The 23,865-nt window shown below is 33.8% G+C and overlaps 1 protein-coding gene across 1 annotated transcript; it reads right to left on the bottom strand.

Annotated features, from left to right (window-relative positions):
• Window positions 1-301: 301 nt before the first annotated feature.
• Window positions 302-22,119, bottom strand: LOC106106034. Its single transcript, XM_013286558.1, has 14 exons — window positions 21,997-22,119; window positions 17,660-17,783; window positions 8,502-8,669; window positions 7,470-7,796; window positions 5,354-5,530; window positions 4,747-4,959; window positions 4,215-4,365; window positions 3,571-3,944; window positions 2,992-3,101; window positions 2,768-2,895; window positions 2,252-2,469; window positions 1,565-1,733; window positions 745-916; window positions 302-550 (listed from the first exon to the last, which is right to left on the bottom strand). Exons 2-14 carry the CDS (start codon window positions 17,774-17,776, stop codon window positions 424-426), a joined length of 2,451 nt encoding a protein of 816 aa, XP_013142012.1. The 5' UTR covers window positions 17,777-17,783; window positions 21,997-22,119; the 3' UTR covers window positions 302-423.
• Between the last annotated feature and the right edge of the window lie 1,746 nt (window positions 22,120-23,865).

Raw genomic sequence — 23,865 nt, 5'->3', positions numbered from 1 at the left:
TTAAACTGTGTAAGGCAAGTCTTTAACTGAATTTCAGCTTATATTTAAAACTTTGCTTAAATGCGCAGTTTTAACTCAAAAGTAAACTGTCCAAACCGAGCGTCTGTAGCGGGCTTTATATAAATACATCAGAATATTTTTAAATGTCGAATTAAAAATAGAATAAAATATAGAACATGATAAAGATTTCAAGCATTATTTATACGTTTTTTAACATTTTGAAATAATTAACAAAGACTCAATTAAATTCAAAGGTAACAGTCAATTTAATAATAGACATTTTCTTTTTAACGTCTTTTTGTTCAAGGATTTTTTTAAAGATATAGAATAAAACTAGAAATATTATATTAAATTATCATTTATAGTCTTTGTACTAGATATAATCGATTTATAACCTCGTCATTTTCTTGCGTAATTTTGGTCTCACTCCTGAGAGGTGCCATTCTTCTGTACCACCAAATCGTCGTCTTCACGCTCAAGTATCGCCGCAAAGGAAAACGGAACGAAAGCGTATCCTTGACCTTCGTAGAATTTACTCATAAACTCCACCCTGAAATAGCGTACATTTTTGTTTGGATACTACAATCTCCGATCATAAACAATTTTTAAGTTTTCTTCGATAGATAACCTTCAGTTACTTTTAATTCTTTGATCGAAGTTCACAACACTTTAACTTGACAGCCCTATTTAATATCTGCTATACGGAATTATCAAGAGTATATCCAGTAAATTAATTATAATTACCAATGAAGTCTAAGCGTGTGCAGGAAAGCGGACAGGCCCTCCATGAGTACTAGAATGGCGAGTGTAAAGAACGCCCACACAGCGAATATTACATACAACATCACTGCATTTATAGGCGACCCACCGCCAAGTCCTATACGTAATACACGTTGCCATAACACCGCAGACAACTCTGAAATATAAAAAATATTGATTAAATGACTTAAAAAAAAACAGAACGTCTCACTATTATAACAAAGAATTCAAATTAAGTGCATTACAAACAACGATTTAATCGGTTCTGTTACAGCGGGCACCTTTGACTAAACAATCGCACACAGTTGTGCGATTGTCAATTGTTTCGCAGCCTTCAAATGTTTATTTGCTCGACTATACAGAGTGCACCTCCATATAAGTTCATAGGAATCAAAGCAAGACTAAACAGTTGTGCGATAGTTTAGTCATAGGCGTGCGAGCGCTTTTACAGGTGACCATGTAAGAGAACATAAACTTGGTGGCTTAAATAGTACATTTTTTAAGTAAATCAACATAAAGATTTTTCTTTTTACGATGCCTGAATATGGCAGTTACTTAGTTAGTTAGAAGTTTTAGACAACTTATTTAATTGATATTGTCGCTTTAAACTCAGAGCAACACTTCTCATTCAGAGCCAGGTTGCGCGCCAATATACATACTTCTAGTGACATTGACAGCTGTCAGCTAGGGACGTGACGTTAATGCCGATAATCTAGTGTTGCGCCAATTCTATAGCACGGTACTAATTTTGTTCCTAACAGAAGTTAGTTAGTTTTAGATTGTGTTTTAAAGTGTTTCTACTTACGTGCGTGAGCCAGCGACAGCGCCCAGAGACGCAGGTAAGAAGCTGTGTGGGAGACTGTACCGAGCACATATTCTATGGTATGAATAGCTTGTGTTATGAGCACCTCTCCCATGCCACCGTCATGTGGGTCCTTTGCCACCTCGCCACTCTCTACCCCTTGTTGGTATCTCTGCAGAAGGATTTTACATCTATACTCTATACTCTATACTAATATAATAAAGCGTAAACACACACTACTTCGTGACGTAGAATGTCAGCACTCACAGCACTATTTATGAATAGTTCTTTTTGTAATAAAAAGCCCTACACTTATGACACGCTTTAGACTATATATTTTCATGCTAATTAACTTAAGGGTTAAATATTGTGGAAAAAAAAATCATGCGGGAAACTGACCATAAAACAAGCTGAAAACATCAAAAAAACAAGGTTGTCATGGTAACGTTAATTGTTATGTACTGTCAAAAGCCTTCCTTGTCATTTGTCCATTTAAATTTTGACTCTTTCAATTGAAAATGTAACAATAAATAAAGTTTGTATAATTTCATGCGGATGAAGCCGCAGGGGATTAGCTAGTTTAAAATAAGAATGAAATAGAACTTTGAACTTTTTCTCAGAGAAAGATTTAAGGTATCCATTTAATAGGGTCAGTACGACATTATGAATGAAGATAAAACGACTTCCAACCTTTTTCTTTTTATCCGCTATCATCTGGTAGACTGGTTTCCCGAACAGCATAACGGGTATGCAGAGAAAGGCTATTGCGATGAAGGTCTTCTGCAGCGGCTCCTGACCAGCGTACATGTGCTGGAGACACGGCGGCCGCGACTCCGACTTCTTCATCAGCATCATGTTGATGAAGATGATCAGCACTGAGGGTGCGCAGTACGTGCCGTATGCCGGGTCTGATGATACAAAAGCATGTGATAGGGCAACACATATTCCTAGTAAAAGGTGTATAAAAGCCCCAATAGCAAAGGGTTAGGGGTACATATTTCACTGGTCGAGAGTTCGAATCCCATCATTCGATTATTGTAAACCATATCCTAGCACAAGTCTAGAGCTTAGTTGGAACTGTAAAATAAATGTAAATCTCTTCTAGCTAGTTTTATCAAAATTTCGGATCGTCTAGTTTTTATATATTTAAATATTGCCAAAGTTATTGTTGCAAATTATTCTATCGCCTTTTTTAATGCAACTTACCAGTCGAGACAGCGGAGTACATCGTCCACTTCATAAACATGAGTATACAAAGATACCAAAACAGTAGGAACAGAAACAATATTTGCGGCACATACTGCAGGTAGATCATGTAGTTCTTCTTAAAGAAGCTGTAACGCAAAAATGCACCTTATAGCGATCACGTTAAATGCTAACATAGAATTAACAAAACTACGTGCTCTAGTTTCTATGAATACAGTAATTACTTGAAGTTTACCACACTCATTGTCACACCGAACGCCATATGGATTACGCCGAATATTATTGAGAGCTTCATCTTGAAAGAATTGAGGAATATTATGTTATTAGCAGCGAACTGAAAAAAAAAAAACAAGAAAAAAAACAGGTTCATTAATAAACGCAGTAATGGACCAAATTTACTTGTTCTACCAAAAGTTCGGACCAACTATGGTGCAATAAACATTACTTTCGAAGGAGCACAACTTTACAAGTTACCCTCTTCTATTAAAAACGTGAGCTCATTTAATTTACTTAAATTCAAGTTATCACTACATATATTAAAAAAATTGTAGTATTCATAAAAAACATACAGAAGAATTAAGAACCTCCTTCTTTTGGGAAGTAGGTAAAAAAAAATAATATCGACGACTAGTATTACTATTCTCATGTAAGTAAAATTGTCTTTTTGAGAGTAAAGTCTTTACTTAACCTTAAATGCATTAAAGTTTTGAAAAACGATAAAAAATCCTAATATTTTAATAAGAGCTTCAATACAGAGAATTTTCACTTTATTAGTTCAGTTACTACAATAGTGAGGAAATTACCTGCCAAGCGGGATCCAGTCCAAAAGGATAAGGTGTTTGTGTGTATGCCGTTGCCGGGTCTAATTCTAGCATTTTGTGACGCACCAAGGTTTCATTGTCGTAAGTATTCCTCCAACTGCTACCGAAGATGTTCAGAGATTTGGAGAACATATCGTTGTATATCAAACCGGTGTAGATGGAGAATATGCCCATCAGTAAGATAATATATCGACCTCCAAAGAATATGTTCCAGATTTCGTTATCTGTTTTCTTCTTGGCCAGTCTCTTCTCTAATATAATAATGATCGCAGCAAACGTGGTCATAATAAGGCCGTGGCCAACGTCACCAAACATCACCGCGAATAGGAAGGGGAATGTAATTATTGTATACAAGGCTGGAAATTTAAAAAAAAATAAAAACCGATAAAGAAAAGTCTAAGAGCATGCACACATTTGACTGAACTGTCGCACAACTGTTTAGTCGCTTTGATTCCAATAAGCTTATATGTGCGCACACTCGATTGTTAGTTGTGTAACTAAACAGTTGAACTGCGAAATAATCGTCAATCACACAACAGTTGTGCGATAGTTTAGTCAAATATGTGCCCGCTCTAAATGTGAAGAAAAGGTTGAAAGCAAAGGTTTTAATACAAAGTTATACCAACCTGGATTCACTTCTCTATAGCTAGCAACACCGTACGAGTCGATGAGGTTCTGAAAGCCGCGTGTAAACTTATTCACTCGGTTGAAAGTGGGCGGCGTCTCGTGTGTCGGCACGTGATGCAGGAACGACGGGATAGGACTACCGCTGGCTTTCTGAAATTGTACAAGAACTTTATAAACACGATATTGACAAGACACAATAGATATTTTCACTTGAAATATAAACTCTTGTAAGTAACGATAGATTTGAGGTAAGTTGAACCTCAAACATTCTTCTTCATGCTTTGTTTTTTTTTTTTTTAAAAACACTGCTGGTAACCCCTTAATATTTATTGTTTTCGCTTTCGCCCGTAAATGATTCCGAGTAGTATTACAAAATAGCAACTAGCCAAAGTGTTCTTCTAGACTATCCTCAACATCTGTGTAAAGTTTCATCACTATCCGTTCAGCATTTTAGTCTACAAACTCTAATAAACGTTGATTCAGCCGTCTAAACTTTCGCATTTATGATATTAGTAAGATATTTGTACATACCACTCCATTGTCTAACGCTTTCTGTAGTATAGGTAGATCTGTGCGTGGTACCCAGCATTCAGCGATAAGGCACTTCTTGACAATGTCCATACTGAACATGTTGAGCGTGTGGTAGATGGCCTGCTCCCGGCGCACCGCTACCAGCCACGTGCTAAGATCGCGAGCGATGTTTGCGAGCACCAGCCGACGATGCTGCTCTGTTTGTTCTAGCACCTGTACATGATTTTATTAAAAAACTAACTTTCGCCCGCAACTCCGTCTGTGAAGTAGTAGCCTATGTCTTCTTCCAGACTATCCTCTACGTCTATGCCAAATTTCATTGCCTGTTCAGCCGTTTAGGCTACAAATTCTAACAAACATCCATACCTCCATCTACACTTTCGCAGTATATTAGTATGATACAAGTACATTCTTAGAAAATCTAAGTACAATTCAGTTCATCAATGTCTTGTTCTCAAATTTTGGGATACGTTAAACTGGTAGTTGTGTATACGAGTATAACATTTTTGTTGTCCTACTCGTTTGCTTCTTTAAACTGCAATGAACCTTTGAAAATTGTGAGTTTCTTTTATAATTATCGGCCATTTAGATCTTACATAGTACTTACAATCTCCAAATCTTTGATTCTGCTGTCAACTCCAGCCAACATTTCTTGCTGTTCCTTATATGTGGCAGGACAGTGGTATAACGTAGCCTGGAAGCCGTTGCAGACCTTCTTCACTCTTAATTTGATTTGTTCACCGTGAAAGAATACCACGAAGACGGTCTTCTGCAGTTCATGACCCTTGAAATTAGTATGTTTATATGTTAACAATGATCCTATCTTTAAACTAATTTACTTCGTTACTTATTTAGTTACTGATTTAGTCGAGTACTAAGTTTTAATTCTACTGTGGAAAAGATTTATTAAGACATTTTTGTGTACTTCTTATGGTACTAACGTAAGTTATTTTCTATACGTCGTTTTCTATAAGCGTCTAGTTCTTTATAAAAAGCATTGCGGCGGTAAGCCGTTTGAAAAATCAATATTAAAAACAAGGGTTGACGACCGACACATACTTGCTTACTATTCACCGTACTAATGGGCTCGTAATCACAATTCTTTTGTTGGTATTAAAAGCAAGATTCATTTTTTTACGTTTTCAACAATTTGAGTTTAATATAAAGAATACTAGTAGATAATACTAATTGTATTTTATTTACGTTAGAAATATGTTTTTTTTTTATAACATATAATGGCAAACGAGCAAGCGGCCACCTGAATCCGCCAAAATGGCGAAGCGACCGCTGCCCATAGACATCTGCAATTGCAGATGCCTTGCCTACCCTTAACCGACAGAGGAGGAGTCGCACATAAAAAGGATATTTCCTCTTCCTAAGCATCTCCTCCATCGTCAAATCCACTTCCCCTTCCCATCCTCTCATAAGAAAAGGGTGGTAAAGAGAAAGGGACTTAAATTATGCCTCCGGCCCTACACTCATCAGACGAAACACGGCATTAGTTCCATTTCACGCCTGTCTTCTGTGTGGTCGTGGTATTACACCGGGTGTGGAGGCCCATTCGTGCTAAGATGTTAAAGCGGGCACTACCTCTGATAAGCTTGTTTAGATTGCATCTTCCCTTACATATTAAAATAAATATTATTCATAAGTGAATACCAGCATTATCCGGTTGGTATTACCTTCTTTCTTTATATCTAAGGACATTAACGATTGCGGTAACTAGATTCAACGATGACCTATTTTTCTGGAGTTTCCTCATGTATCTGAATTTTAAATCGTATCCTAAGATAGAAATAAGACAGGATATATAAAGCAAGAGTATATGCTAATAAACAATCTATTTTATCATCTATATAGTGAAATGCATGTTTAAAATTCTTTTACACTTCTGGTACGTTTGTGAAAATAAAGCGACGTACGCGTATGTCTGTAATCTGTATGGAACGATTGTTTTGTAAATATCGGCTTGTATCTGTAACAAGACGGTTCCAAATCAAACAACGTATTGAATTTTAATTAGCAGTTAATGTTAACAAATTATGAACTAAAATACACCGTTTATTGCCAAGATAGACTCCCTAATGGTCAAACGAACAGGTCATTCGCTTCTATTCGAATAAAGAATATTATTATCTAGTTATAAGATTATTAAAAATATTCTATAGACTATTCTTGCTTACCAAATTGTCAAAGTCTTAATGAGAGTAGTGTATGGTCAAATATTCTTACAAAGTGTTTATGTCTTGCAACCATAATAATGCTAGAAAAGTCTAGTTAACCTTAAAGGTGCAATTTCTATTAAAATAGTTAGATCTTGAAAGAACCGGAATTCAGTAGGAAATCCACCGGTAGTCGGTTGTCGGTAATTTGATTAAATGACGTTCGTATGTAGTTCTACGCTCTACGAGATCCAATCGAATATTAGTGAAACAAAACACGATTGCTTCACGATTGACAATATCTTTAACGGTATAATAAATACAAAAGTGAAGGAAGTAGAGTTCCAAGAATAGTATAGAAACTCTTTTATGACAGAAAGAGAGAAACGAATAGCAGGAATACCGAGGTGATTATCGACGCCAATGGACGTCCGCAATACCAGAGAAACTGCAGATGCGTTGCCGTCATTTCAGAAGGCGATATTCTCGCTTAGGGGCCCTAAGTTGTAGCGATTTAGAAATACCGTCGCGAACAATAGTACTGTGGTATTTTAAACTTACAGTGACCGGATCTTTAAGCGGTTCGTCAATCTGAGCTTGCTTGAAGAAGATGTTCCCATGAGATATCCTCCACAGCATCCTCTCAAACGATGGCACCTTCGGGGTCGCTACCACTCCTGCGATAAAACCAAGATGTCCCAAGACCCCTTCATTGTTGTACACTTGTACTGACGCGGAGATCTTTCTATGATGACTGTGATCTTGGAAGAACGTTTGGGTCTTCTCTATTAAAAGTTTGAGTTCCTTCAATGAGAGGTAATCGGTCTTCAAGTTTTGAGCGTTACGGGTTATTTCTTGAATCTCTGACTCGACGTAGTCTATTCTTTCCTGGAAAAAAGGATATGGGTTAAGTTTCTACATTAAACACTATTGACTTCATATTACGTACGTTTTGGTAACGTACCAATTCAAAGAATAATTCTTTTTGTATCTATGTATATGTTGAAAATAATGTTTATCGAGTATTGTTCTCCTGATTGAGTCGAGAACTCAATTCAGTTTATTATTTTATGAGCACTTAAACACTTAGTGGTTCGTTATTGGCCATCTGGTATCGTCGGATGTTTTAAGAAATAGATATATTGAAATTCTGAGTCAGTGTTGACGTTGGCACTATTTCTCCACCCATTGATTATACATACCTCGCAGCGTGCAATGCCATTAATTATACGGAATTACACGTTGAAAAGAATCTCTGATATTTTTAGACTAACGGAATACAAACCGGTCTACTTCGATAGTTCTCAGTAATACCGGACTACAAACAGATAACACATTCAATGCCAGAGACTTTTTGATTTGCTTTGCAATTTAATTTTACTACTTCAATTATAGTGGCGTTTTTTACATTTGCGAATGGTTAGTATTGAAGGATTGTTTCATTCATAAAAAAAAAAACAATTTTGCATATTTTTAGAGTGCAAAGGTATACTTAGCATTTGTAGACCCTTGCACCGTTTTAGCCGTAGCACTTTCGTAGCTCGTAGCTACCTTAATTAAGACGATTGTATGTATAAGAATGGGGTTCCTCACCTCCAATATATTGATCTCCCGTGGGCTGAGTAGTGTAGGCGAGGGTTTCGGAGGTGGAGGAGGTTCGGGCAGCTCACCGCGGACATATCGCAGCTTGCGCTCCATCTCGCTGCAGCGACGTACTTCTGAGACGTAGCGACGTTGGAAATCGTTCACGTGAGGGTTCAACTAAAAATAAAAGAATACATTACTACAAGAATTTTATGGCAATTCTGCAATTCGTCTTGTGAGTGTAGTACCAGAGGCCTAATGTTACTCACTTTAACTTCCCACTATTTACTTAGGGAAGGGAAACTGGATTTGACGGTGAAGAAGACGGATAGGGGAGTAGGAATATCCACTTTATGTGCGTCTACTCCTTTGATTAAGGGTAGGCAAAGCATCTGCAATTGCAGATATATATGCCCAGCGGTCGCTTTGCTTTCTCGGCGCATTTAAGTGGCCGCTCGCTCGTTTGATATAAAAATGTATATAGAAGTTGAAGAAGCTATATCTTAATACGTAAAATTGTGTACATTTTATAGATAATTAATGTATTTCTAGCGTAAAGTTGCTTCTGCGTACTAAAGGGATTTAGTGTAATGAATATTATCCACGAGTATGTGATTACAAGCTGGTATATCGCAGCAATTACTGTTTGCTAATTGAAATGACAATGAACACCTCCACTTGTCCGCTCGATCTCAAGTGATTACGTAATGTATGGACCTGATTATATTTATACTTAGGTTTTTCTGTAGTTTTAACACTTACAAAGTGAATTGTTTGATAACTATCTTTAGTGTAAAAGGTTTCAATTTTTTTATTAACCCTTTTCTTGTTAGTGTATCTGTAGAGATACATCAGAATTTTTTTTTTATTATTTTTTTTTAGACATCTTGGGTCATCAAGGCTAAGTGCTATGAATATTATTTTGCTATTCTAAAAAATAAAATTCTGCTAAGTTAAGGGTTCAGCTATTTTAAGCTTGATATAAAACATGCGGGTACAAATTATATGAAATTTAACAGAAAATCTTACTAATATTATAAATGCGAAAGTTTCGATGGATGGCTGTTTGTTAAAGTTTGTAGCCTAAACGGCTGAACGGATCTTAAGGAGATTTGGCAAAGATGTAGAGTATAGCCTGAAAGAATACGTAAGCTACTTTTTTAAATTCCACGCAGACGGAGTCGCGGTCGAAAGCTAGTGGATATTATTTAAGAACGTCAATGTTCCTCAAAGAACAACACAAAGAAGAAGTTATCAGAGAAATACAAGTGTTGTCACTTGTAAAGCTTGTAATACACGAAAGGGTCGTTCTCTTATCATTTAATCCCTTGTTGAAATGTAACGTATCAATATTACAACGATGGAGATAAGATAAGACGTGTGACGTCTATTTAATTATTTTAGCCGCATTTCTTGAACGATTACTACCGTTTCACGTTGTACGAATTTATTAATTGAGATTTGAATTTTAACATCTGTAGTCTAAACATTATGTTCAACTTATCAAAGAGAACGGTATATTTTTGTGGCAACAGTGTTGCGCATGAAATTGTTACATCCTGATTAAAATAGGGCAGTAATTCAACGCTCTGCCGACCGCCGACTGCGGCTGTTAAATTTATATGGATGTTCCTATAACACGAGTATAACGGTACCAGGATCTCTATCTGTCAGTAAGATAGCTAGGGATTCTGCTTTTTGATTAACTTTTTAATTACCCTTCACACCTGATAAAAGTCACTGGATTAACATATGCATTAATTTACAGTAAAATACAAAACAAATAGTTTCTTCCAACTTAAACCTTCATATTAAAAACTTATTTAAAATCATATAACAAAACAATATCGCGATAACATCTTTTCTAGTATTTTCCGTCTTTTGTTTTTCTATCTTTCTAATAAGACACCACTCAAAATTATTGGTGGCCAGTATGCAACCTCTTTGGCTGTATTCATATCATACTGCTTGTTAGCCCAAGAGATTGTATTTTGCACTTAAAATATACTCTCCTTTATGTAAAGTGGGATATAGTACATATATTTGTGATTGTAAGCTACAGATAAGACATTAAATGGATATTATAGACAGACCAAACACAAGTGTACACTACTGAACACCAAATTTGTATGTTTTGTTGATATTGCTGTTGAAAATTTTGATAAGTCGTTTTTTATTACAAATGTTTTATTAGACTTAAAGTTTTTTGGCTTCCTTATTAAAAAAGAAAATAACACGAATGTCACTATCACAAAGGCCATAAATTTCATGGAAATGTCAACGCAAAAACACCAAATTGTCAACTGCCTGGGTCCTCTATTGATGTTAATTGAGGTCAAATGGTCGCTGGCATTTAAGATAAATAATAAATTATTGTTACTATGTCTTTTGTAATTAACATTAGAATATATTTTTTAATTGTCAGTGTCTACTTAATAGTGCAATTTATCCAAGTGGCCATAAGCCAGAAAAAGCTATTCAATGCCAGAAGTAAAATCTTTTACTTCGAATAAATATTAAATAATGTTTTTTTTTTTTGTGAACGCTACATATCGAAACCCAATATCAATAAAACTGGAAGCCGGAATGTGAATGATGTGCCGTACTTTTGGGTTAAGGCGCGGCTTTAGTGTCCCTCGTAACGTCATAATGTCATCTAATATCAATTCACAATATATTAAATGTGTTGATTCCGTTTCACGCATCTTAATACTTATAGATCTACTGCCCTTTGAGGGTCTTAGTTTTTTTATATTATGAGACGGCAAACGAGCAAGCGGCCACCTGAAACCGCCGAAATGGCGATGCGACCGCTGCCCATAGACATCCGCAATTGCAAATGCGTTGTCTACCCTTAATCGACGGAGGTGGACACGCACATAAAGATATTTTCCCTTTCCTGTGCGTCTTCTCCACCGTCAAATCTAATTTACCTTGCCATCCCTTCCTAAGTAGCAAGGAAAAGGGATTAAAATTAGGCCTCCAGCTCCACACACATCATAGGACACGCGGAATAGCTTTCACTTGACGTCAGTTTTCAATGTGGTCGTGGTATTGCACTGGGCGAGCCGACCCATTCGTGCGAAGATGTTAAAGCGGGCTCTACCACTGTTGAATGGTTTTATCCAGCAGTCATTTCATTTCTACCTCTGGCCACGGTCCTTCAATTTTCTTCCAACTTTATTCGTCTTCATTTGATGTAAATAGAGAAGTTAAACTAAAACAGAAGCTAAATGCCTATGGAAATGTTCATAAAATCATCAACCTATTAGGTTGAATTTAATGATGTTATGACTTCAGGGTAGTGTTTTTCGTTCAGTGGATAATAAGCCTATTTAAGCCCTTGTTTCACTACTTTATTAGATTCATTTAAATTGTGTTATGTTTGATTAAACATGTAATATAACTTTGTGGTCATAACATGGATATAATCATTGCCACGATTAGTAATAGCTATGCGCTCATCCTACGCTTTAATGTAAATATTCAGTTATAATGCAAATCTGTAGGTGCTTCATAACGCGATGAATTTTAAACAGCCATCTTTGTTCTACGTTCATGGATTTACGCAATAACGTTACTTTGAGTTTAAGCATTTATGTTTGTTTAAAAGTCAAAATCTTTAGTATGTCTTAATTACTTAGTGTTAATTAAATGGCATGAAATCTTTTTTTAACTTTTAAAAATATTATAAACAAGCTTTCGCCCGCGACTCCGTTCGCATGGTATAATAAAAAACAAAAATGGGTAGCCTATGTGTTCTTTCAGGCTGTCATCTGCATTTCTTGAAATCCGTCAAGTCGTTTAGGCTACTCTACTCGTACAACTCTAACAAACATAAATCCATCTAAACTTTCGCATTTATAATATTAGTATGATTTACTAAACTACTTTTTAGTTAATTTTTTTAGTAGCGCGTACCATCCTTCGACCACATCTTCACTTTGGTCTAGGTGGGATAGTGGTCAAGCGATGGTTTTCCAATTTTTTTTTTAAAAAAAAAGATAACTTTACAAGGATTTAAAAAGGTTAAACTTGATAAAAAGGTATTCATCCTTTTTACAATAGTGTAGATTAGAGGTAATGATATCGAAAATAATACACGAAACTTTTATAACTACGGGTTTCGGGGTTAGTATTTGATAGTAATGCGATAGCTTTGATTCCGTAGAATTTTCCGCACTATACGCATTATGTCATTTGTTTTCATACGTATTTTCCGTAGTAAAAGTGACCTTTTAACAAATGATTCTAGTGAAAAGACATTCCATCGTTCACAATATTAGTACTGTACAATATAAAATGCGTTGAATAAAAAAGAACTCAAAAAATAGATAGAATACATTCTGTCTGTTGTATTGTTACTGTGGTTATTATTATTTTTCTATATATTTGTGTTTGTGTTTTATTTTTTAGTTTACAATTATAAACAAAGAAATAAACTTATTAAATAAACAATCATCATTATCAACCTGTTCATGTCTCTACGGAGGGTCAGCACAGTATGTGCCTATCTCTATCAACTATGTCTGAATTCACTCTCTTCTTACGCATATACTCTTTCACACAATCCATCCATACTTTCTTCGGTCTTCATCTTTCTTTGTAGCCATCCACATCCATTAAGTTTTAATACTTTCTTGTTTATCTGCTCCGCATATGTCCATACCACGCTAACTGTTAGATTTTTAATTTACTCCGAGTCTAATTCTGGAATATTTTTTAATTTTCATCAAGTGAAGTTTCATGTAAAACCGAAACAGAATTTTCCCTTCATTTTTTTTAAAACTCATCCTTGGCCTACATGGACAGCACTTATAAAGGGTAAGCTGCCTGAATAAAACGGCACTGCTGTCAAATCGATAGCAGGTCACGAAATGGCCGCTCCCAACACAAAATAACGAGGCACCAAGGGTCTAGGACAGGCGTGGAAACTCATTTCCTAGATGCGTGCGTAACTGTAATATTCATAACTTAGTCATGGAGGAATATTTTTTAATTATGTCAAGTAAGTCACGATATCAATGTTTTAACGTTTAGGGTTCTAACCGTAAAATTCTAATATATTTTACCTTTGTCAAAAAGATTGTAGGGAAAATAATAATTGAAATTTGTTTATGTCATAAGGTCGCCAAAGAGCAAGCGTTCATCAGAATTCGTCGAAATGATAAACAACCGCTTCCCATAGACATCCGCTATTTAGATGCATTACTCCAATCTGGTATTCAACCCGAGCCGAGGCTCCTGAGCCCTCGAGCTTAGTTACTCATAAACGAGATTTAGGCTGAGCGCCATCTGCGCTCGACCATCTCAAGCCCGGGGTGCTATAAATACCTCTTTAAGGCAAGCAGTGACAACTCAGTCATTAAACAAAAGATGCATAACTTTTGATCTATGAAGGAGATGACACATAGAGATATTTCCTCTTCCTATAATGTTTTCAGTTATACTACGTCTAAAAGAAATCTGATTAATTTCGTGTTAATACCTAATTAGTTGAAATTTATTTTTAAATGTAAAACGCATACGTCAATGAACTAAACCCAAAAGCGATAGTGATTTTATTAAGACGTTGTTACGCTTCTAATTTACGATCACTTTAAAGTTTTGCGCTTTGAAGATTTTATTGTGAGAGCTTCGGTGCATGGTTTTATGCGTGCCGCTGATTAGTATGAAAAATTAATTATTAGTAGTTTGTGGTACATGTTACAGCTCAATTGTTTAGCTATTATAAATAAATTTAATTATTTAATATTTTACATATACGAGAATTTTACTAGCTGTTGCTCGCGGCTTCGTCCGCTTGACATTAAAAAAATAAAAATGTCACCTATGTTACTCAGTGATAACAAAGCTTTTTTATGGTGCAAGAAATTCTGAAATCGGTATAATAGTTTACGAATTATTTCGGTATAATACAAAAATACGAATCTTTCCTCTTTATGATATTAGAATAGGTGAAAATCTTTTACTGGATTTTTTCTGGAATAATATAAACCTCCTAAATATAATTTTCAAACAAATCTACTTTTACAATACTAACTAATCGAATAATAATTCATTTTTGCAATAAGGAAAACCGTACAATATCAAAGGATTAAATGACGCATAGCTGTTTAATCTTTAAATCTGCAACTTTATGCAATATTAATACAAACCATAGATTATATATCCTTTGTTTTTAATTTATAGTCTACTAGCTGTTCCCGCGCGGCTTCATCCGCATGAAATTATGAAAATAATATTATATTGTTTACATTTGTCAAATTATCAATACCAAATGTCAAACTGACATGACATGACAAACCTTGGCAATCTTGTTTCCTTGATATTGGCAGCACCTTATGGTCTCTTTCCCACATTAGGATTTTTATCCAAAATTTTTACCCCTAAGTTTAATGTCGTTAAAGTATATAGCCTAAAGCGTGACGCAAGTGTAGGGCTTTTTATTTAAAAAAAAGATTATTCAAAAATATGCTGTAATTGCTGACATCTTAGGCAACAAAGAAGTGTGTGTTTACGCTTTATTATAATAGTAAAGATATTAATCAATCTTTGTATTAACAAACCATAGATTATAATCTTTTGTTTGTTCATTACAAATCTATTGTACATTAACCCTTTGTGTATTCACTGAAAAAGAAACTGTTAAAATGTTTCCATGTCACTGCACTCAAAGGGTTAACGATCCCTTATTTGCATGGACTTTCGTGATACCCTTAATTACTAGATGTAGAGTTTAAAAAAATACAACAAAGATTTATGACTTGTTCTTTATAGCAAAGTATTTAAACTTCATTAGCCTAAAATAACAAGAATATAGTAGTTTAAAAGCTACGCTATACACGCCAAATTAACATTAAAACATATACCTAAATATCTGTAACATCTACAAAATAAAACTTAATTACTACAAGATGCCAGCACCGTCTTGAAAATACGCTATCTCTCTTTTTCACAACTCACGCTATATCTTCTATCTCTGTCTTGTAACGAAATTTGATTATACGTGACGCATTTTTTAACATGAAGACAGAGATATAACCGAAATCATAATAAATAATTAAACATAACTGTTGTATTAAAAAAGAGAGCGGATTTTTATAATCTAACACTTAATTTAAATTATTTTAATTATCAATTAAGATTTTTTTTCGTATATTTACGAAGTTACGTTAGGAACACGTTGCCGTTCCGTGTACGAGCTATAAATAAATCTTACAATAGGCAACTAACGTATTGTGATAAAATGTCGTACAAAATATCTTTGTCACATTATCAGCGATTTTGACCCCGACCATGACCTTTACTAATAAACTAGTTTTGCATTCCGATTTTTATATCAAGGCAATAAGATACTTTTTCATTAATTTAAGAACATATAAGAAAGGAAAGATGACGTTTTTATTAAATGTTTTTATAATTCTATTACCCCTACTACGAATTACTACCTTTTTAATACACTATTAATTTTTTTTATTAAGTTACTTGTATAGATTTTGAAAATCTTAAAGTCTACCATATTTATCTATGCATTTACGCGATGTAGGAAAACGGAAGGTCGTTTACAAAATTAACTTTCAAATTGTTAACAAAAACAAGGTGAAAACAATTCGCCTGTCAACTGTCTATAGGTGAAAGTGAGTTTAACATAAGCGACAAAGACAAGTATAGACGTTTTTGTTGGAAGTAAATTTTAAAGTGATAATAGTAACCGCTTTAAAATTATTTATGTAATAGTAAATGCAACATGATTATTAATTTCTTCTAAAAATATATACAGACGAATTGAGAATCTCCTTTTGGGAGGTCGGTTAAAAATAACAATAACAGCGGAATCCATATCGTTGTAACATAAGAGTCCTGTGAGAATAGCACAAAAAGCCACTAAACTAACGATTTCAGTGAACATGTATTACAAATATTTTTTCTTACTAGCTTTCGCCCGACTCCGTTCGCGTGGAATTAATAAGAAAAGAAAAGTGAGTCGCCTAATTGTTCTTATAGACTATCCTCTACATCTGTACCAAATTTTATCGAAATCCGTTCAGCCGTTTAGGCTACAAACTCCAACAAACATCCATCCATCCATCTTAACTTTCGCATTTATAATTAATTTTGATTAATTCTTATAAATAAATTGTGTACTAGAAATACTTCAATATAATTAGTGTGTTCTTAACAGGAATTTGTTTTAATAAACATTCCTATCTTATTAGTACAGCGGTTGTCAAAACAAACTGCCGTCGATAACAACTTTGTCGATATTCAGTTTGTTTTATCTCAACGGTTAAAGCCCATTGTTAGATAGTTTTTCAATGAACTGTATTTACGTACGTGTCTTGCTGTCAGAGAATAAAACTAAACTATCGCACAACTGTTTAGTCTCGCTGTGATTGCTATGAGCTTATATGGAGGTGTACACTACTCGTTTTTTAGTTGTGCAACTAAACAGTTGAAATGGCTGCGAAACAATCGACTATCGCACATGTTCGTTATTTGAGTTTATTTTGTGCATCGAAAAGTTAAAGCAGTCAATGTTCGTGTTTACTGTCTTTTGGATGTCAAAATTGCATGTTGTTCGAAGATAAAGACTGTTGATTTTACCAAAAGATAATTGTCTATATGTTCTCGAGTTTAATTGAACAAAACTAAATATGCATTTACTAAACATACTGTTATGGCGATTTTTGCATATTGTAGAATAAACACAATGTTAATTAAAACGTATACAAACAACACAAAAAGATCTTTTTAAGAGATTACGTATGTAAAATATAATAGCAACATGATTGTAATACATTTAACAAAATTGTACAATGTTTATGCGTTAATAGATGAATTTAAATGTACAGCGCATGGTTATACGTCACAAAATAAGCTATTGGATTCCGTTCCTTGATGATTCTGGAACCTTCCACCACACTTGAGATTGGCCAATAGTTTTTACGGGGCCAAATACTAAATAACACTGTCTTCCCCCTAAAAGACGGAGCTCTGAAAAATTCCGAACCAACACCAACACCAAAAAATGCCATTTTGTCGTTTTAAAATTGCTTGTAGATTTTTCAACGAGCCAATGCGCCAATAGGTATTTACCTCTTTGAAAGAACCTAGTAGCACTTTCTCAATGAGCCATTTTGTACATTTATATTACTAATACTTACGTCTCTGAACTGTGCGATTCCCGCCTCTCCTAATTCATACATGGATATGTATGCGGCTTCTGGCTGCACGAAGAGTTGGCATAGCACCATCTCCTCGCTCCTGAACATTGACCCCATGGTGTACCTGCGAAATTAGTTGTCAAATGTTAAATACTATAGAGTTAAGTGTTATGATTTTATTACCAACCTAGCTGTTGCTAACGACTTCTTCTGCGTGAAATTAAAAAAAATAATAAAGAATACAGTCTATGTTAATCACTGATAACGTAGCTTTTTAATGGTGAAACAATTATTTAAGATGGTTCAGTGGTTTTTGAGTTATTTCAATATGTGTATAAAAATAGAAAGTTTTCCTTTTCATAATATTAGCATAGATGGATTACCCGACTCCCATAACATGCACAGTTTTTACACGGTTTTTCACAATTTGCAATGTGGCCAATGGCTTGACTGGTTTTAAATATCAAGGTGTTATTCGGTTTATTGTAATTTATTCAACAGCAGTAACGACAGTCTCAGGTCTTACTGTTGACGTTATATATTACTATCCTACGCCCGCGACTCCGTCCGCGCGTAATAAAAAAACAAAAGCAAGTAGCCTATGTGTTCTTCCAGACTATCCTCTACATCTATGCCAAATTTCATAGAGATCCCTTCAGCTGTTTAGGCTTCAAAGTCTAACAAACATCCATCCATCCATCTATCTAAACTTTCGCATTTATAATATTAGTATGATGGCTGTGTTTTATAATATCTTTTAAAAGGAAAATATTTGACTTATATTTTACTTTATATAAATATAATTACATATGAGAATGTGGCAGATTTATATAAGATATGTTGTATAAGTTATGCAGATCATTTAATAATGTGACACACTGTTTAAAAGTTTACAGGAATTCATAATGAAAGCAACATTATATTCATACATTTACAAGAAAAGACACCGCCTAGTTTTATATGGTTAGAAAAAAAAAATCTCTTTTATACTCTAATCTGCATACATTATTTCATCTAGATTCCTTTTATATTTAACTAGCTGTTTACGTGCGACTTTTAATTGCGAAATTAAATTTTGTCGAATTCTCAATTGCAAATGTCAAAATTACTGCTACCATAATAATTTTGCTTAAAGTTGGCATTTGATAGTTTATTATCCCTTTCACACATATAGGGTTTTTTCCAATTTATTTACCACCTAAGTTTAATACCGTGAAAGTATATAGACTAAAGCGTATCGTATGTGTAGGGCTTTTTATTAAATAAGTAATTATTCAAAAATATGCTGTAATTGCTGATATCTTAGGCAACAAAGAAGTGTGTGTTTACACTTTATTATATTAATATCGAAGTTTAGATTCAACATAAATAATGCATGTTATAAATAGATAAGATGCGATGACGTCAGAGACAATCAATTGACCTCACGGAGGTGTTCATTGAGAGAAATAGCAAGCCACATCTAAAGGTCAGTGACCTCTCTTGTGACTTACGGTCGTTTAGTGCACAATTGCGCTCCGGTTGCGCTTATATCCCGTACATTTCCCTTTAAGACTCTAGATACTGTTCTACAATCTTACTAATACTATATCTTACTAATATTGTAAATGCTAAATTTGAGATGGATGGAATGATGTTTGTTAGAGTTTGTGGCCTAAACTGCTGAACGGATATTGATGAAATTTGGCATATATGTAAAAAATAATACTTTGTTTATTAACAGACAATTTAACTACGTTTTTTTCTATTACACGACGGCTTCCGGTTACTTCCCTTTAGCATGATTCTGTGATGTTTTCAGCAAATAAATTTTAAACAAATCTCAGGTTTGGTTATTTTTAAGAACTACTATTTTCTCACAAAAGTCGTACGTATGACTCAGAATGGATCTTGTCCACATGTAACAATATTACGCATTCCTTGCAGTGAAAACATTAAAACCTGTTTACTCTTTTGTTTACACACTCTTGACATTTGATGCATTTCTCGTAATACATAAGTGCATGGATTATCGACATTTTGCGATATAATTATTCGCGTTGAAATAAAAATAAAAAAAGTAAACCAAAGTAACAAATAGTAGCATAAAGTATGGTTATTAGTATTACATGTAAGTAACACAAGATGTACAAATAAACGAAATGTTTAAACATAGTTTATATTTCGTTGGCCTCAATCGAATGTTTTCGATATGTGGTTGTTTTTCCATTGTGATTTTTAAATTAAGTACTTGTTAAAAATTATTGCTTCATATATGATTTTACGACAGTAAAATCCCACAGAATACTAACTTTACGTAATTACACTAGTAATTTATACTAATATAATAAAGAAGAAAGATTTGATTATTTTCATTAAATATGTTCCGAAACTAATGAACCGATTGCTAAAATTGTTTCCATATTAAAAAGCTATTTTATCACTGACTAAACTGACCAGAGATACAATTTTTCTCGTAAGATGTCGTCTTCTCGTAAGTCCGAAATTACTTCGTACTATTGTGTTACGTCCTATCGCGTTGCTTCCTTATATATACAAACTAGTACTGACAATGATTAATAAAACAAACGACTATCGATTGATATTGATATACCTATTGTATGTAACATACATCAGTGCATAGTCTCTATTACAATAAGTCGTAAAAATAATAATAAATTAATAATAACCTTGGATAATATTAGGACTTCAATAAAAATATAGACAAAACAAAAGAAAGTCTTGTCTTGACTCGTTTTTCGTAAGTGAATTGTAATCAAAACCTAAATACATCTTGATCTGAACAAAGACTATCAATAGATAAATTGTGATATCAAACGGAAGCTACAAACTCGTGTCTTACGAACATTATAATGAACCAGCTGTTGCCCGCGACTTCGTCTGCGCAATATCAAGAAAAAAGTAGCCTATAATATGCCCGTCTATGTCACCTACTTCAGTGAAAGTCCGGTCGTAATCGGCCCAGCCGTTTCGGAGATTACCCGGAACAAACGTGGACGGACAGACAGATAAAATAATTTTAAATGCAATATTCAAATCAGAGTTATCAGTAACGCAAATATCATCATATTCCCGAAATATGGAATTTTTCATTTGATATTACAAACAGACACTCCAATTTTATTATATGTATAGATTATACAGTATTTTAAAATAAAAAAATGACATTCCATTGAATATGTCATTACTCATTTCACTTCTTTTTAAACAACTTCAATTATTTTAAAATAACATATTCTGCAATGGAATATATTATGACAACTAAAACGATATAACTATCTTAACAATATAATTAAATAATGACAAGGTGAGTTAACCTTAGTAAAAGAAAAAGGAATTTTATAACTTCACACATATCTTTGAATTTCTCCGTTGGTTTGTGCAGCTTTCATCGCGCTGTTTTCATTCACAGTTAGATCGCAGGATAAATGTATTAATCGAAAGGCGACCGACGCCAAAATAGTAGTAATAAGTAAATAATAATAGTAATAAATAAATAATTAATGCTATTATTAGCTAAGCTAATAAGCCTCATAAAAAACATAGCAAATAAAAAATAAGACACATAAATAATATACGATTTAAAAGAAAACATAACCTAAACTAAGTCGGTGATAAAAGAGCTTATTATTTGCTAAAACATCGTAATTGTTTGAGTATTTTAAAAACAAAACATTTTCTCTTCACTATTAGAATAGACTGAGGTATGTAGGAATGTATCACTCTGCTTAGAATATCGGTTGGAGAATTTTAAATATGCGTTTTAACGTCAGAGTGACATTAGCGGCTATCAGTGGCCCAGGCAGACTTGCATCGAGACATTTCTAACTATTGTATTTTCGTACCTGGACCGAATCCAAATAGTACTAGCGCTTTATCAAAAATATTGTCCGGGAATCCATTGATACGATCTTGAACTAGTTATTTAGTCGCGGTGATATATCGGAAATTTATTATCACTCCTACCTACCCTATACTATTTTTAGCAGCTCGTTTGTGTGTAAACATTCAGCTGGCTACATTTTTAGCTGGCCGATTCTATCGACCTTATTCTTTTTGTTGTTTAAAAATAAACAAATTAATTTCAATTATTCTTTTATGTTAATTTAATCTAGAAATATTTCAATAAATAAAATAACAGCTATGAAGATAAAGTTGCCAAGTATTTAAAAATGTTTTAATTATAATTATTGATGTTATTGATGCGAATCTATTAAAAGAATTAATAAATACATCAATCGTACTAATATTATTCTAAATATGAAAATAGGGCAGAGATCAAAGTATATTAACGTCATATAAAAACAAAAATTTAAAACATGATAAAGTATACTCACTGGAATAATAAAAAATGGTGCGACAAAATTTTATCACTGTGTTCCTTTTAAACTTTTTCCATAGAGTTTTAAAGACGAAAGTCTCATTCCGATAGAATGTCGCGGAAAGAACGTGCGACTCTGCCGTCGGTGTCGCATGCACTGAACAATCCTAGGTAGACAGTAGACACCCACCACAAATGGTTAGTTCCACTTGTGTCTAATATTATAATTTAATTAATCTGTTCCTTAAACACATCAATATCTATACTAATATTATAAAGAGGAAAGATTAGTATTTATGGATTTTTGTATGTATTGTAATATCTCAAAAACTACTGGGCTGATTTATAAAATTCTTTCACCATTAAAGACCTACGTTATCCGTGAGTAATATGTTTTTTTTTCTATTTTTTAATTCCTCGCTGGCAACTTTCTTGTAAAATCTAATCCATATGAATAACGTTATTTCTAACATTATTCGACTCGAACTTAAAAAGTCTCTTGCTCTATGACACCGCATAATCTATGACAAATTTAATATACATTTTTTTATAAATCAAATAGCATATTATTTTAATCATTAGCAATTCGCATCGCTGTTGTGTAACAGTGTTGCGAATTAATGTAAACAACTTCTTATCGGTTTTAATAAAACTTACTCAACGTTTCGGAAATAAACATTACAAGAAAGTTACAGAATTTTATTAATACAGGATTTTCTTGATTTATTAAATGTTTTCCTGCATTTTCTGATATTTAGCTAAACTACAAAGAATATACGAAATTAATCTAGACATTAAAAACTTTGTCGTCGTTTAATATTAGTAAAGTCTTACTAAATACAGGGTGCATTTGTTAGGCCAGCGTGGAACAAACCTAGCACTTATTTAACTGTCGCTCCAATGTGGCCAATTGATAGATTAAAGTAGTTAAAAATAACACGTTGAGGCGGATTACCGAAATCTCTTGATCTACAGATGTTGATGTTTGTCGTAATATGTGGCCGATAATTGCGCTATGTAACTGTAAACTCATTGAATAAATATACACGCTGTAAATATTAGTCTGACTGTTGCAAGAATTAATGTAAAGATAGCAAATATTTTTATAATTCAATTTATTTTTTATAAGAAAAAAAAACTTTAAAGTAATAGCCGTAGAATCCACTTTAAAGTAATGGGAATTTTACAAGGTTCAGGTCAATGCTGACGTTAGCTTTACCAACATCTTGTATAGTTTTATATAATATGTACAAAAATAATGAAGTCAGTCCTGAAAGTTCAAGTTCACTTACCTGTATCGATCACGCAATTTCATTATAAGAAGGCATGAAAAATGAACAAAAGTTGATGTATTTATATTTTTTATAAGTACTACATTATTTAATAACCACCAAGTGGTATTAAGGACTGCCCTAAGCGACACTTAACCAGTATAACGAGACCTCTAACCCGGTATCAAATTATCATTCATTTGTATCAGCTAGGAATGAGTTTTGTGTGGAGTATAGTTCCTGTTACACTGGCTAGTATGAATGTGGGTCGGGTCAGTCGAACTATGTCCGTCCACGGCTCTGTTACGAACGATTATGATTTGCTTGGTCTTATCTATTATAGATATTATGTTATTTTAAGTGTATATTTGGTGGGGAATGGGTGGCATAGTTAGTCTCCGCTATTGGTAGACAATGAATCTGCAAGAATGCTGTATGTTGTAACTGTCATTAGTACGAACTAAACTAATGTTAAATAAAATTTGACAACCACTAATGGAAAAAATAGCTGGTTCCAGAACATGACAATAGCATCAGTGCAGTAAGTGCAAAGCAGTTAGCACGACAACCGACAATGCTGAGCGCTATTGTGATCACATTAAGGGAACGTAAAT

The sequence above is a fragment of the Papilio polytes genome, unplaced genomic scaffold (genome assembly GCF_000836215.1).
Source record: "Papilio polytes unplaced genomic scaffold, Ppol_1.0 DF822511.1, whole genome shotgun sequence".
Lineage (NCBI taxonomy): Eukaryota > Metazoa > Arthropoda > Insecta > Lepidoptera > Papilionidae > Papilio > Papilio polytes.
The sequence above is the reverse complement of the archived record's forward strand: the minus strand, read 5'-3'. Positions and strand labels throughout refer to the sequence as shown.

Bases quoted from the DNA above. Each gene is read 5' to 3' on its own strand.
- LOC106106034 (XM_013286558.1), bottom strand. From the start codon at position 17,776: ATGGGGTCAATGTTCAGGAGCGAGGAGATGGTGCTATGCCAACTCTTC. The intron at 5,531-7,469 runs GTAAGTTTAAAA...ACTAATTTCAAG, and splicing joins CGCTTAAAGATCCGGTCACT to GGTCATGAACTGCAGAAGAC. The intron at 2,470-2,767 runs GTAAGTTGCATT...TTGTATCATCAG, and splicing joins GTACTCCGCTGTCTCGACTG to ACCCGGCATACGGCACGTAC.